The 14,454-nt window shown below is 49.1% G+C and overlaps 1 protein-coding gene across 2 annotated transcripts in view; it reads left to right on the top strand.

The window, feature by feature from the left end:
* The window catches only part of DTX2 (deltex E3 ubiquitin ligase 2), a 32,679-nt gene extending 18,859 nt beyond the window's left edge, over positions 1–13,820 (top strand). For both annotated transcript variants that reach the window (XM_060258741.1, XM_060258742.1), the window contains 5 exons: positions 6,810–6,880; positions 8,152–8,310; positions 9,915–10,076; positions 11,748–11,837; positions 13,042–13,820. In XM_060258741.1, the coding sequence (XP_060114724.1) occupies positions 6,810–6,880; positions 8,152–8,310; positions 9,915–10,076; positions 11,748–11,837; positions 13,042–13,266 (707 nt within the window). In that variant the 3' untranslated portion in view covers positions 13,267–13,820. The remainder of the gene's footprint in view (positions 1–6,809; positions 6,881–8,151; positions 8,311–9,914; positions 10,077–11,747; positions 11,838–13,041) is intronic.
* Positions 13,821–14,454: the final 634 nt, after the last annotated feature.

Genomic DNA, 14,454 nt, shown 5'->3' on the forward strand with positions numbered 1-14,454 from the left:
GCAACAGACATTGAAAAAACATGGAAGTCAGGGACAGGTGGGAATGGGGAACCAACAAGCTCCTGGGAACTCCATTCCCCTCCAGGTTATCTCAAGTCCTCTTCCTGTTCTTACGTACTCAGAGTCGGGACATTGCCCCTATTTGTACATTTGAAATCCCCCCCACACACACACACACACCCCTTTCAGAGGAGCTGTTTTATTCCAGCCACATGGGGGAAGCAGTGCGTCGCCTTCCTTCTTGTGGAAGAGCCCAGCTTGTTCTTCACCTGGGTGCCTCTGGCTAAGGGACCAAGCCCAGCAGGAGAGTGATGAAGGCAATCTGCAGTAGAGCTCTTGTTAAGCTGCAACCAGTAGCAACCGGATATTGAGTTCCAGCCTTGCTGGCCCTCTGCAGCGTTCGCGAGCCCCCTGGTTCCTTTGCAATGCTTCCACCTTTGCTTCACTTGCGTCCTTCACATGGAAAGCAAGTTTTTGAGGCAAGCTGCACCTTAAAGACAGTTGTCAGTCTGATGTAGGGACCTTTGACTCTTGGGAATCTTGTCGGTCTGTATTGACTTAGTTCCTTTGTACCCTGCTCTGCTCCCCAGCGGGGATCCAAACTTTGTTCTCCTTCATGACCTCACAACAACCCTGTGAGGTAGGTTGGTCAGAGAGTGTGTCGCTAAGGTGCCACTGGACTTGAAACTCTCTCTTCAACTACAAACCCACACAGTTCTCTGCCTGAAACTTTCTTCACGTGTTAAGCAGGTTGCTTAGATGTCATTTAGGGGTTGCCAACCTCCAGGTTGCACCTGGAGATTGTCCACTATTGCAGTTGATCTCCAGACGACCCAGATCAGTTGCCCCTGGGGGAAATGGCTGCTTTGGTGGGTGGACTTTATGTGGCATTATAAACCCTGCTGAGGTCCCTTCTAGACCTCACCCTCCCTGCAGGCTCCACCCCCAAAATTTCCAGGTAGCTGTTAATGTTATAAGTAATTTCAGGGGTCTCTTTTTTGCTTTCTTTTTTTTTTAAGCAGGAATTCAGTTCTGGCTGGCTTGGCATCAGGGGGTGTGGCCTAACATGCAAATGAGTTCCTGCTGGGCTTTTTCTACAAAAAAAAGCCCTGAATAATTTTAATGTAATTTTAATAAATTTAATTTTAATAAATTTAATTTTAATAAATTTTATTAATTTTTATTAATTTTATTAAATTTTATTAAATTTTATTAAATTTTATTAAATTTTATTAAATTTTATTAATAAATTTAATTAATTAATTTTAATAAATTTTAATAAATTTAATTTTAATAAAAAAGGCCAATGCCATGCTGGGAATTATTAGGAAGAGAATTGAAAACAAATCAGCCAGTATCATAATGCCCCTGTATAAATCGATGGTGCGGTCTCATTTGGAGTACTGTGTGCAGTTCTGGTCGCCGCACCTCAAAAAGGATATTATAGCTTTAGAGAAGGTGCAGAGAAGGGCAACTAGAATGATTAAAGGGCTGGAGCACTTTCCCTATGAAGAAAGGTTGAAACGCTTGGGACTCTTTAGCTTGGAGAAACGTCGACTGCGGGGTGACATGATAGAGGTTTACAAGATAATGCATGGAATGGAGAAAGTAGAGAAAGAAGTACTTTTCTCCCTTTCTCACAATACAAGAACTCGTGGGCATTCGATGAAATTGCTGAGCAGACAGGTTAAAACGGATAAATAGAGAGACCCAATAGCAGCCTGGCTGCTGCATTCTGCACCAGCTGCAGCTTCCAGATTCAGGACATGGGCAGCCCCATGTAGAGGACATTACCATAGTCTAGTCTCGAGGTGACCGTTGCATGATTCACTGTTACTAAGTCGCTGTGCTCTAGGAAATGGACCAACTGTCGTGCCCGCCTAAGGTGGAAAAAGGCGGATCTCGCAGTGGCTGCTATCTGGGCCTCCATAGCCAATGTGTGCTCCAGTAGCACCCCCAAGCTCTTGACTTTGGGCGCCAATATCAGTGGCGCCCCATCAAAGGCCGGTAGAGGGATTTCCCTTCCCAGGCCACTGCGGCTCAGACAAAAGACTTCTGTCTTCGTCTGATTCAGCTTCAGACGACTCAACCTGAGTCACCCTGCCACGGCTTGTAGCGCCAGGGCCAGATTTTCTGGGGCAGAGGCAGGCCGGACATCCATCAGCAGATAGAGCTGGGTGTCATCAGCGTACTGATGGCAACCTAGTCCAAATCTCCAGACAATCTGGGCAAGGGGGCACATATAGATATTAAACAGCATCAGGGAGAGCACTGCCCCCTGAGGCACCCCACAGTTAAGCGGATGTCTCTGGGACGATTGTCCCCCGATCGCCACCCTTTGTCCCTGACCACAGAGGAAAGAGGAAAGCCATTGCAAGGCCAACCCATGGATCCCTGCGTCAGCGAGGCAGTGAACCAGCAACCGGTGGTCAACCATGTCGAATGCCGCCAACAGGTCCAACAACAACAGTACTGCTGACCCGCCTCGACCCAGTTGTCGTTGGAGATCATCCACTAAGGTGACCAGCATTGTCTCCGTCCCATGGCCTGGGCAAAAGCCAGACTGGTGTGGGTCTAGAACAGATCCTCCAGAAAGCTCTGCAACTGCAGCGCTACTGCCCTCTCGATAATTTTACCCAAAAAGGGTAAGTTCAAGACCGGCCGGTAGTGTGCCAATTCGGCCAGATCTAGTGTTGGTTTTTTCAAGAGGGGATGGACTATCGCCTCTGAGAGGCTTTGGAAAAAGCCCATCCGAAAGGGACCTATTTACAATATCCTGCATAGGATATTGAAGCTCCATCCGGCATGCTTTAATCAGACAGGATGGGCAAGGGTCCAAATCACGCTGCTGGGCGTACAGTTGCGAGGATTCTGTCAACTTCCTCCAAGCTGAGGGTTGTAAAACTGTGTAGAGCTGATCCAGAAAACAGGCACGGAGCCTCGAGCTCACTTATTGTTTCAATTGTGGCAGGGAGGTCACGGAGGAGCAATGAGACTTTATCCATGAAAAATGTTGCAAAGGCCTCACAGCCAATCTCCAATTCCCTATGATTTGGTCTGCCTTGTGGCAGAGTTGTAAGAGTCCGAATGATACTAAATAATTGGGCGGATGCAATCTTGGACGCAAAGTAAACTTTCTTTGTGGCTTTGACTGCCATCTCATAGGATCTCATATACTCTCTATAAGATGTTCTGGTTACTTCGTCGTGAGTCCGCCACCACTGCCTCTCCAGTCGTCTGAGCCTCCGTTTCATCAATCGCAGATCTGTGTTGTACCACAGTGCCATCTTTGAGCAGGGACGCAGAGGGCGCCGAGGAGCGATCTCATCAATGGCCATGGTGAGCCGATTTTGCCATAGCTCAACCATGTCATCGAGTGAGTCGCCAGGGGGCCAGGGATTCTGCAGTTCCTTCTGGATCCATTAGGTTCCTTGGGCAAGCTAAAATGCGCTCGTCGCCTAAACAGGGTAGGGGTGGTACATCCATACGGGCCTTCAGGACATAGTGGTCCAACCATGGCACCGCATCAGCAGTAATTCGGGTCACTGTAACCCCCGACACAAAGATCAAATCCAGCATGTGCCCGGCCTGATGTGTGGGTATAGCTACAAATTGAGTGAGTCCTAGCGTAGCCATGGATGACGCTAGGTCAGTCGCCCAATTGGAGTTCGCGTCATCAGCATGGATGTTGAAATCGCCCAGGATTAAAAGCCTTGGGTGTTCCAACGCCCAGCCTGTTGTGGCCTCCATCAGGGATGATAAGGCGCTGGCTGGTGCGTTAGGCGATCGGTACACCAGCCAGATCACCAAACCCTCTCCTACATCCCACTTCAGACCCGCACATTCAATGCCGTCAATCTCTGGAGTCGGCAGAGCCTGGAAGGAGTAAGCCTCCTGTATGAATAGTGCCACTCCTCTCCCCCCCTCCCACTAGTCCGTGACTGGTGAAAGACTGAGTATCCTGGGGGGCCTACTTGGGAGAGGACTACCGTCTCCCCATCACGTACCCAGGTCTCAGTCACGCATGCCAGGTCCATATCCTGTTCACTCAGGAAATCCCGAAGGATTGAGGTCTTATTATTTATGGACCTGGCATTGCATAACACCAGTGACAGAGGTGAGTAATTCAACCTGGCCCCACCCCCTGTCACCATTGGGATGGGACACAGACTGGAAGGGGGCCGAGAACCCACACGTCTCCGCCGTCTTTCGTTACATTTATGTCTGTTCCCACCATCATATCTTCCCCTCCTCAGGAGTACTGGAATCCCCAGGTCAGTCATCCCACCCCACAGGTCTCCACAGTCACCTCAAAACCAATGTAGGATGCCCTGTTATACTCCTGTATGCCAGTTCTGGTCTCTGCCACCACTGCCCTTGCTAACTAGGAGCCGCCCCCCCACCAATCACTCTACCAACCCTGCCAATTTAACCTCCCCTAAATGGCTGATTAATTCTAAAACCCCATAATCTAATCCATTGATCAATTAGCTAATCAAATTATCCCTTAAAGCTAGTTAAGTTCTAAATCCCCCCTACTTCCTGATTTGCACTTCTAACTTAATCAGCCAATATTAATCAGTTTTCCTTAATAGCTAATTAATTAAATAATAATAAATTAAGCCCGATAATAAATTCCCCCAGATTATTTCACCTCAACATCACTCAACCACTAATATGATAGGTTCAGTTAGATTTAGCAACTAAAACATAAATAGCTCATCATCAGCAATAAGGCAATTAGGTTAGATGGTAATGGGAATAAAGTGCTGATAAAGTGCTTTGATGATAACAGTAATGTTTAAAGTGCAGTCTATGTGCAGACACCTCTTCAAACCTGGGCTTTGATGATAACAACAATGTTTAAAGTGCAGTCTATGTGCAGACACCTCTTCAAACCTGGGCTTTGATGATAACAACAATGTTTAAAGTGCAGTCTATGTGCAGGCTCCTCTTCAAACCTGGGCCAGGTCAGCTCCACCAGTCAACAGCCCAGTGGGCACGGAAGGGACAGAGATCCTCTCCATGCTCCCCAGGCCCTGTGGCGGGAGCCCACGCACCGCCAAGTCAAGCCCAGCCCAAGCGGGACGATAAGGGACTATATCAGGGCCCCAAATGGCCCAGCACACCAGTGCTGCCGACAGCGAGGGACAGCAACGCCACCAGACGTAGTCCCCGCCCGGGAACCACAGCCACCGACCCAAAGAGCCACCAGCAGCCAGGCAACGCCGGTCCGATGCAAGAAGGAAACTGTTGCTGCGGCAGATTCGTCGCAGGACCAGCAGCCAGTGGAGTGTGGCAGGCACGGCTCCGTCGACCGGGCAGGCAAGCGGGGGGGCGACTGTGAAAATTGGAAATGTTCCTCGTCGGCTGGGGGAGGGGGACGGGGGGATTTGAAACCTCACTTGACCACGCAAGCGCTCCACCGCAGCGACCAACGCCGCCAGCTCCACCTCTCACAACTCCACCCCTCCTCACTCGGCCACCCTGCTTGGGTCGTCGCCGCTTCCCTGTTGTCCGGGCAGCCACTCACTCCCCCCCGAGGTCCGCCTCTGCGTTGCTAGGCCGAATCGGAACGGTCGTAAGTGTCTCCTTGTATCTGTTTTCTCGTTGATAAAGGTCCATGCACAGTTCCAGCTTCCTTCCTGTAGTCGACCACAGTAGCACATACTTTAATCCACTTTCCAGTACAGGAATTACAGGGTGTGGCAGGCAATAAAGTTTTTAATTGGCAGGAGCCTAGCACCAGTGCTCTGTGCCTGCCGCCATTTTGTTATTCGTAATTTTGAGCAACAAATCCCCTCCTAAGAGCTGAGACTCTGCATAGGCTGTAGAGGCAGGCTGTACTGTAGATGGGGATAGGAGGAATTCTGGTTTTGAAGACTCCCCTGTCCCATATGTAAACTATTCCTTTTCTGTTAACAAACAAACAATGCTAGCCTAGCAAGGGGAAGACTGAGTAGGAGCAGTTCTCCACGATAGGCTAGTTCAGGGGTGGCCAAACTTGATTCATGTAAAAGCCACACAGAATAAATGTCAGTTGTTTGAGAGCCACAAGGCATGAAAGTCAGATGTCTGAGAGCTGCAAGAGGGAGAGAGGAAGGAAGGAAAATAGGTGGGGGAGAGAGAGGTGGAAAGAAAGCAACTTTAAATGCATTCTCCAAGTCACCAGCTGGCTTGGCTTGGCTTGGCTAATTTATTTAAAGAAAGAAATGTCTTCTCCAAGCTGGCCAGCGAAGCAGTGGGGGCTTTGAGAGCCACACAATATGTATGAAAGAGCCACATGTGGCTCCCGGGCCACAGTTTGGCCACCCCTGGGCTAGTTCTTGAACTGCGGGGAGGGAGGGGCTGTGTACATACAGGTGGCACTGCAAAAAGGCATCCTTCCTCCCCACCTTCAAAAGCAGTGCAGTCCAAATGTTGACCGACTCCCTTCAGGCTCTGTTTGGAGGAGAGGTTCCCCGTCGCCCCCCTTTGGCCGAGCTTCTATTCTGAAGCAGCCGCCATCCCTTGGCCTCCTTTCTCACCCTTTCTGGCCTCACATTTCTCTCTCCTTCTAGCGGGAGGCGCAACTAACCCTCTTGCAATGCTCCGCCTTCCTTGTGCACGAAGCCTCCCTAACAGTTAAGCTTAGCCCAGTGCCGACCGGTCAGAAACAGCCTCGCCGGGTTTTAACTTTCTTGAAGCTTCTAATCCTTCCTCCTGCCTGCCCTGCCTCCTCCGGCTGCTGCCTCCTCCACCCTCTCATTCCAACCGTGCCTCGTCATCCTCTGACTCTCCTTCTGGTTGCCCTCTCCTTTTCTGTTCAGGTGCCTCCAGCAGCCCTGAAGAGGTGGTGAAAAGGTACTTGGAGGAGCTGAGGGCGCCCCCTGCTGATGAGGTAAGGGAAGGCAGAGCTCCCAGGTCTCCCCGCATCCAGAGTACAGACCTTTTTTTACACTTATTATTATTATTGTATGGCAGTGTGTGTGCCAGGAGATCCTAATATTGTCTGGCATCCAGAAGTTCTAGCTCTTTTAGCATGCACCACTAGGTGGACTTCTGTTTTTTTTTTAAGGCAAGAGATGTTTCAGAGGTGGTTTGCCATTGCCTGCCTCTGCATCACACCCCTGGTATTCCTTGGAGGTTGCTCATCCAAATACTAGCCAGGGCCGACCCTGCTTAGCTTCTGAGATCTGACAAGATTGGGCTTGCTTTTTCTTACACTGAGAGGCAATAAGGGAAAGAGAATCTTTGCCCAGATTGCACTGGCTTTTCATGTCCACATGGAAGTTACCATTCACAGATATAATGTGAGTTTACAGCACTTTGGCTGAGGCCATGGCTCAGCAGTGGAACATCTGCTCTTTGCATGCAGGAAACCCAGGTTCGATTCCTGGTCTGTCCAGTTAAAGGCTCTCAAATAGCAGGTGCTACGACCTTTCTGCGCTTGGAGAACTTCTGTAATGGATGGACCAATGTTCAAGCCTGGCATAAGGCAGGTTCATATATGTAGGAAGTAGTTGTTCTTCCTTTAGGGAGAGCTAGGACATAAAGACCTGTGACATCATTGCACAGGGGAAGTGATGGCATGCATTAAATGGGCAAGTGAAGGCTCAACATGGAGCAGAATCCATACACTTTTTATTAGGATCAACCAAGGTGGCTCATAACACTGTAAGCCAGGGATCCCCATGGTGCCTGCTGACGCCTTTTCTGGTGCCCACCAAGTGTTTTTAGAAAGGGGGTGGGACCACATGGAGCTTTTGCCAACTGCGCTTCTGATTGGTCACTTGAGATTTGATCGGCTAAGCAGATTTTTTTTTAAAAAAATGTTGCTTTGGCAGCCGCTGCCACCACAGGTCAAGGATCTTCACTGTGACTGGAAGTAAGCTGCGGCAGCCATTTTGTGGCTGGCTCCACCTCTTGCAACAGCAGCTCTTTTATGACTGCACCCGCCACGTGACGTCAGAATTGCAAAAGGGTCCACCGGCTCAAAAAGGCCGGGGAGCCTTGGTTTAAGCTTATGAGAGCACCTGAGTTTTTCATTATCGGGCTAGACATCACAAAATGTAATAAGGTGAAAGTGTAGTTGAGGGCCTTTTTTTGGAGCATTCACAGCTACAGGAGTGAAATCATTGTGATCTCTTTTGCCCCCCCCCCCCTCCCCAGGACTGCATCATCTGCATGGAAAAACTGGCCGCGCCTTCGGGCTACAGTGACGTGAGCCACAGCAAGGCAACCAAGCCCGAGAGCGTGGGGAGACTCACCAAGTGTGGCCATGCCTTCCACCTGCTTTGCCTGCTAGCCATGTACACCAGTGGGAACAAGGTACAGTGCAGCCCTGTGCGTGGCCGCTAGAGTCGTAGCCACGGCTGGGTCTGGCGGTCCATCCCAAAGGGCTTTCAACGTTTTGTTGAAATAACTGTTGGCAGTGCTCTCGGCCCAGAGGCTACTGCAGTGGCGTAAGCATAGCGGATAAAAACTCACCTCTGAAATATGGTAAACAATATGCAGCAATAGCCGTAGCAAAGCACAAAACAGCAATTAAGCAGTGTGGAAGGAAGCAGCAGCATCTTTAAAAATGCATGAACTAATAAATAGAAACCTTATAAAAATAATCTCGCCTATCCTTTAGTCACAACAGCATAAAATAAAAATAGAGCCCCGTGTAGACTGGCAAGCTTTGTTATCTTGGTGAGGAGGTGGCATAGTTGCCAGCGGTTACCCAGAGCTTTAATTCTGGCAACATGAAGAAGAAGAAGAGATTGGATTTATACCCCACCTTTCACTACCCAAAGGAGTCCCAGAGCAGCTTATAATCTCCTTTCCCTTCCCCTCCCCACAACAGACACCCTGTGAGGTAGGTGGGGCTGGGAGAGCTCTCCCAGAACTGCACTTGAGCAGAACAGCTTTGAGAGAATTTGTGGCTGGCCCAAGGTCACACCAGCAGGTACATGTGGAGGAGTGGGGAATCAAACCCGGTTCTCCCAGGTAAGACTCCGCACGCTTAACCACTACACCAAACTGGCTCTCACAGGGTTGTGGCAAGGATAAAATGGTGGAGAGAAGAATGCTGTGAGCCACTTTGCGTCCCCAGTGGGCAGAAAGGGTGCGGTATAAATGAATGCACATAACCTGGATTGAAGAAAGTTGAGAGGTGGGCAGTTACCAATTCTGGGTTGGGAAATACCTGGAGATTTGAAGATGATGATGATGATATTGGATTTATATCCCACCCTCCACTCCGAATCTCAGAGGGGCTCACAATCTCCTTTATCTTCCTCCCCGACAACAGACACCCTATGAGGTGGGTGGGGCTGAGAGGGCTCTCACAGGAGCTGCCCTTTCAAAAACAACTCTTGCGAGAACTATGGCTGACCCAAGCCCATTCCAGCCGGGGCAAGTGGAGGAATGGAGAATCAAACCTGGTTCTCCCGGATAAGAGTTCCGAGGGCAAAGCCTGGGCAGGGCAGAGTTTGGGGAAGGGAGGAACCTCCAATGAGGTCTAATGCCATCAGGCCTCTCAAGACACAGACGCTTCACGCCATGGAAGCCAAAGCCTTTGACAAAAACTGCCACGGACTCTGAGCCTGTGTGTGTTTGTCATCGCCCATCATTCATTCATTTAATTCATTTGTACCTCACCTTTCTGCCCAGCGGGAACCCAGAGTGGCCTACAGTGTTCTTCTCCATGGCATTCTCACAACAGCCCTGTGAAGTAGGTTAAAGGGGGAGGTGGCGACGCTGTCCCAGGGTCACTCAGGAGGCTTCCCTGGCAGAGTGGAAATGCGAACGTGGGACTCCCAAGCCCTCATCTGGAGCGCCAGCCGCTCCACTACGCTGTGTTATTCATCCGTGGGACAAAAGAAGACAGGCGTTCCAGATGTTCGGCCTCACGGAGTCTCGACTTCCCCTCTGGCTTTCCCCTTCAGGATGGCAGCCTTCAGTGCCCATCGTGCAAGGCCATCTACGGCGAGAAGACGGGCACTCAACCCAGCGGGAGGATGGACGTTTCCAGGCTCCCAGACTCCCTCCCAGGCCACGAGGGCTGTGGTTCCATACAGATCGCGTACTACATCAGCAAAGGCATTCAGGTATGGAAGGGAATGGCAAACCAGAGCATCCTCTTTGGGGACCCAGCATCCTGCCCAGTGGGCAGCAGCAATAAAAAAAAAAAAAAATCTTGCACAGCAGAACAAAACCCAGAATCCACCCAGTATGAGGAAAACTCTGCTGTCAGCGTCCTCACGTGGGGTGAAGGGGGTCCCCACACACAGGGGATTTTTTATTTATCAGATTTATATCCTGCCCTCCCCCGAGAGCAGCTAACAACAGTTTAAAAGCATTAGAAATTTACAAACATATTAAAATTAAATATATAAAAACACTTCCATACATATTAAAAATGCAAGATGGCAAGCTTCTGATTTCCGTTATATTGGTTCAGTGAGATTGTCGATGCTGAAGGTAATAGTCGCCTCCCCCTAACCATTAAAGGTGAGTTTGAATAGTTCGGTCTTACAGGCCCTGTGGAAACCGTGGCGGGTCCCGCAGGGCCCTGATGTTTTCGGGGGGTAGGCTGAGGGTAAACAGCAGAAGAATTTGCACTAATTCCTATTACATAGGCTTAGTATCTAGCAGAAAAGCGGGGGAGGGGGCCACAGGGGCTGTGCGTAAAAGCATTTTAATTCCACTAGGCGTTTGCTAACTAGTCATGGTTTTGCAACAGCAGGGTTTTAGCTTCATTTGTGGTTTTTAAAGACAATCTGGACTCATGACTCATAAAGTAAGCTTGAAAACCGTGATTCCTGGAAACCCCAACGCTGAAGCCCAGTGTTTCTGCAGGAGTGATGACTTGGCCTGTCAGTTAAGACTTTAAGCAGCAAAGGTTGACAAAGAGTTCATGTTTGTCTTAGATCAGCATTACTTTTTATGACTTTTTTTCTTTGTAATGGTCTGGAAGAAACATAAGAACATAAGAGAAGCCATGTTAGATCAGGCCAATGGCCCATCCAGTCCAACATTCTGTGTCACACAGCGGCCAAAAATATATACACACACACACACACACACACACACACACACACTGTGGCTAATAGCCACTGATGGACCTCTGCTCCATATTTTTATCTAACCCCCTCTTGAAGGTGGCTATGCTTGTGGCCGCCACCACCTCCTGTGGCAGTGAATTCCACATGTTAATCACCCTTTGGGTAAAGAAGTACTTCCTTTTATCCATTTTAACCTGTCTGCTCAGCAATTTCATCGAGTGCCCACGAGTTCTTGTATTGTGAGAAAGGGGGAAAAGTACTTCTTTCTCTACTTTCTCCATCCCATGCATTATCTTGTAAACCTCTATCATGTCACCCCACAGTCGACGTTTCTCCAAGCTAAAGAGCCCTAAGCGTTTCAACCTTTCTTCATAGGGAAAGTGTTCCAGCCCTTTAATCATTCTAGTTGCCCTTTTTTGGACTTTTTCCAATGCTATAATATCCTTTTTGAAGTGCGCCGACCAGAACTGCACACAGTACTCCAAATGAGACCGCACCATCGATTTATACAGGGGCATTATGATACTGGCTGATTTGTTTTCAATTCCCTTCCTAATAATTCCCAGCATGGCGTTGGCCTTTTTTATTGCAAACGCACACTGCCTTGACATTTTCAGTGAAACTGAACTCTCTTGCTGCGGACACTTTTCCATGCAGGGTTTCCAAGCGAGTCGATCTGCACTCACAGGATCTCTCCACCTTTCTCTGTTTCAGGGCCCGGAGCATCCTAACCCAGGCATGCCCTACACAGCAAGGGGCTTCCCACGTTACTGCTACCTGCCTGATAACGCAAATGGGAGAAAGGTACGCCAGCGCTGAATCCTGTGTGCTCGGTCTGTCTGGGTCATCCCTTTCAGCATGGGTGAGGAGGGAATTAAGAGGAGAAGGGAGAGAAGGCTGCACGTCTCTCAAGGAGTCCAAAGCTGAACCCCATGCGTCCCAGGGCTGTTGTGCACACGCAACCAAACTTCTTTCGTTTTTTAAAAAAAAAATTACATGAAGTTTTATTCAATTTCTATCAAAAACCAAAGATTTTTTTCTATAGGCAACGCTATGCTCTAAAACCCCAAGAAAACTAGCTTAACTAACAAATTTCCAAAACTGCATTAGATGGTCTAAACCTTGAGTCCAAGAGTCCAAGTCCATAGGTGGTGTGTTCTCTACATTGCTATCTATTGCAATATAAGAATATCATAGTCCAGGCCAGGGTTGGCCAAACTGCAGCTCGAGAGCCACATGTAGCTCTTTTGCACATATTGTGTGACTCTCAAAGCCCCCCAAACCCTTTGGCTAACTTGGAGAAAGCATTTATCTCTTTAAATCGGTTCTCCAAGCCATGCCAGCTGATTGCTTGGAGAATGCATTTAAAGTTAAAATTGCTTTCTTTCCACCCCTCCCTCCCTCACTCCTCCATCTATTTTCCTTCCTTCCTTCCTTCCTTCCTTCCTTCCTTCCTTCCTTCCTTCCTTCCTTCCTTCCTTCCTTCCTTCCTTCCTTCCTTCCTTCCTTCCTTCCTTCCTTCCTTCCTTCCTTCCTTCCTTCCTTCCTTCCTTCCTTCCTCTGACATTTAGTCTATGTGGCAAGGGATGAGCTTTCGTGAACTGCTTACTCCTTCAGGTAGAGCTAGAACATGAGTCCATCTGCCTTATATTTGGAGAGCAGAACGATTGCAGATGCTGAATGACAACAGCAGGTTTGATTGGATTAGGTGTGATAGGCAGAGGGGTAGTAGGCAATGAGAAATCGGCATCACCGATGAGACAGGAAACCTAGGTCTCGATTCGGTCCAGGGGGATGCATTGTCTTGAGATTCATTGTCAGTTGCGATTCAGCAGTCTGAGTTCACACAAGTGGCACTCCAAGGCAGGCTGCATCGCAGCATGGAGGTTTTGTTTAGCCCTTGCGACTAACAGCCACTGATAGGCCTTATCCCCCTTTATATGTCTTTACCTCCATGTAGCTTCATCAGATGCTACAGGTCTTCTCACCTTGGTTCATCTCCCCCCAGGTGCTGGAGCTCCTCAGAGTGGCTTGGAAGAGGCGTTTGATCTTCACCGTCGGGACGTCCAGCACAACAGGGGAGAGCAACACCGTGGTGTGGAACGAAATCCACCACAAGACGGAGAAGAGCTCCAACGCTTCAGGCCACGGCTACCCGGACCCCAACTACTTGGACAACGTGTTGGCTGAGCTTGCGGCTCAGGGCGTCACAGAGGACTGCTTGAGATCCTGAACGCGCCCCCAGCCCCGATTTTGGAAGTAGCCAGCAACAGACGCCAGAGCCTGTGCTCTGCCGGACCAAGGGTGCTTATTCAAGGGTGCCAGCCGTCACCCCCTTTGCCTTAAGCATTGTTTGCCCTTTTCTGAGCAATAACACGGTCTCTGGGATCGTCCCGCCTGGTTGTGGAGAAGGAGGTCTATATGTACATATACGTACACCTATAAAAATCTTTCCCCCCCTAACTTTTTAAGGGCTTCTGATTCTAACCCACCTCGAATGTACACGGTAAAGCATCCTTCCTCCTTTTCGAGGGCAGCATAGAAGGACGCGACGGCTTAGATCCCTCCTCCTTGTATCCTTCCATTGTACGGTTGCTGTTACCCGAAGTGCCCAGGAGTGGGAAGGAGGGCGGTTTTTCTGTATTTGTCCCCCACCCACTGGTATATTCCACAATCCAGGCACTGCTGATGCACTTTGAGAGTAACTATCCTCTTCTTGTAGGGGAAAAAAGGATTTCTACCTGCCCGTGTGTTTATGAACTTAATAAAAAGTTCGGTTCAGCTGAAGAAGCATTGTAATCTGATGCTGTATGTCACCTCCAAAAGTGAATCATTGCGGACGGGGCATGCTGCTGTCTTGTGGGGCAGTTCAAGGGGACTTGCAAATCATTGCAGGGCTGTCAAATATGCGGCCTGGGGGCCAAATCAAGCCCCCAGAAGGCTCCTGTCAGGCCCCCAAGCAAGTGGCTATCATCTGCTTTCTTTTCCATCTCTCTCGCTTCCTTCTGCATCACAGCTTGCTTTGCCAGGCTTGCTCAATCACACAGGAGCTACAGAACAAAGCCTCTGTTTTCTCCATTGGCTGAGGCTCCCCCCTGGGGGAGGGAGAGCTTGCTTTGCCAGGCTCAGTTGCACAGCAGAGTTACTGAGCCAAGCCTTTCTTCTACTGGCTGAGGCTCCTTCCCCTCTTGGTCCCCTGGGGAAGGAAGGAAAGAGCCAGAGCTTCCTTTGCCCAGTTCCCTGGATCCTATGGGAGAAATTCAAAGAAAGCACTTTCCAGACCAATAAGTGTTTTAAGTTTTTTTAATGTTTTAAGGTTTTTTAAAAAAAAAATCTTTAATTGTGTTTGTGTCCTTTATAAAGTTTATATATCAGCTATATAATTTTAAATAGGTACACACATGGTCTGGCCCACACGGCA

This window comes from Heteronotia binoei, chromosome 18, assembly GCF_032191835.1.
Source record: "Heteronotia binoei isolate CCM8104 ecotype False Entrance Well chromosome 18, APGP_CSIRO_Hbin_v1, whole genome shotgun sequence".
In the NCBI taxonomy this organism is placed as follows: Eukaryota; Metazoa; Chordata; class Lepidosauria; order Squamata; family Gekkonidae; genus Heteronotia; species Heteronotia binoei.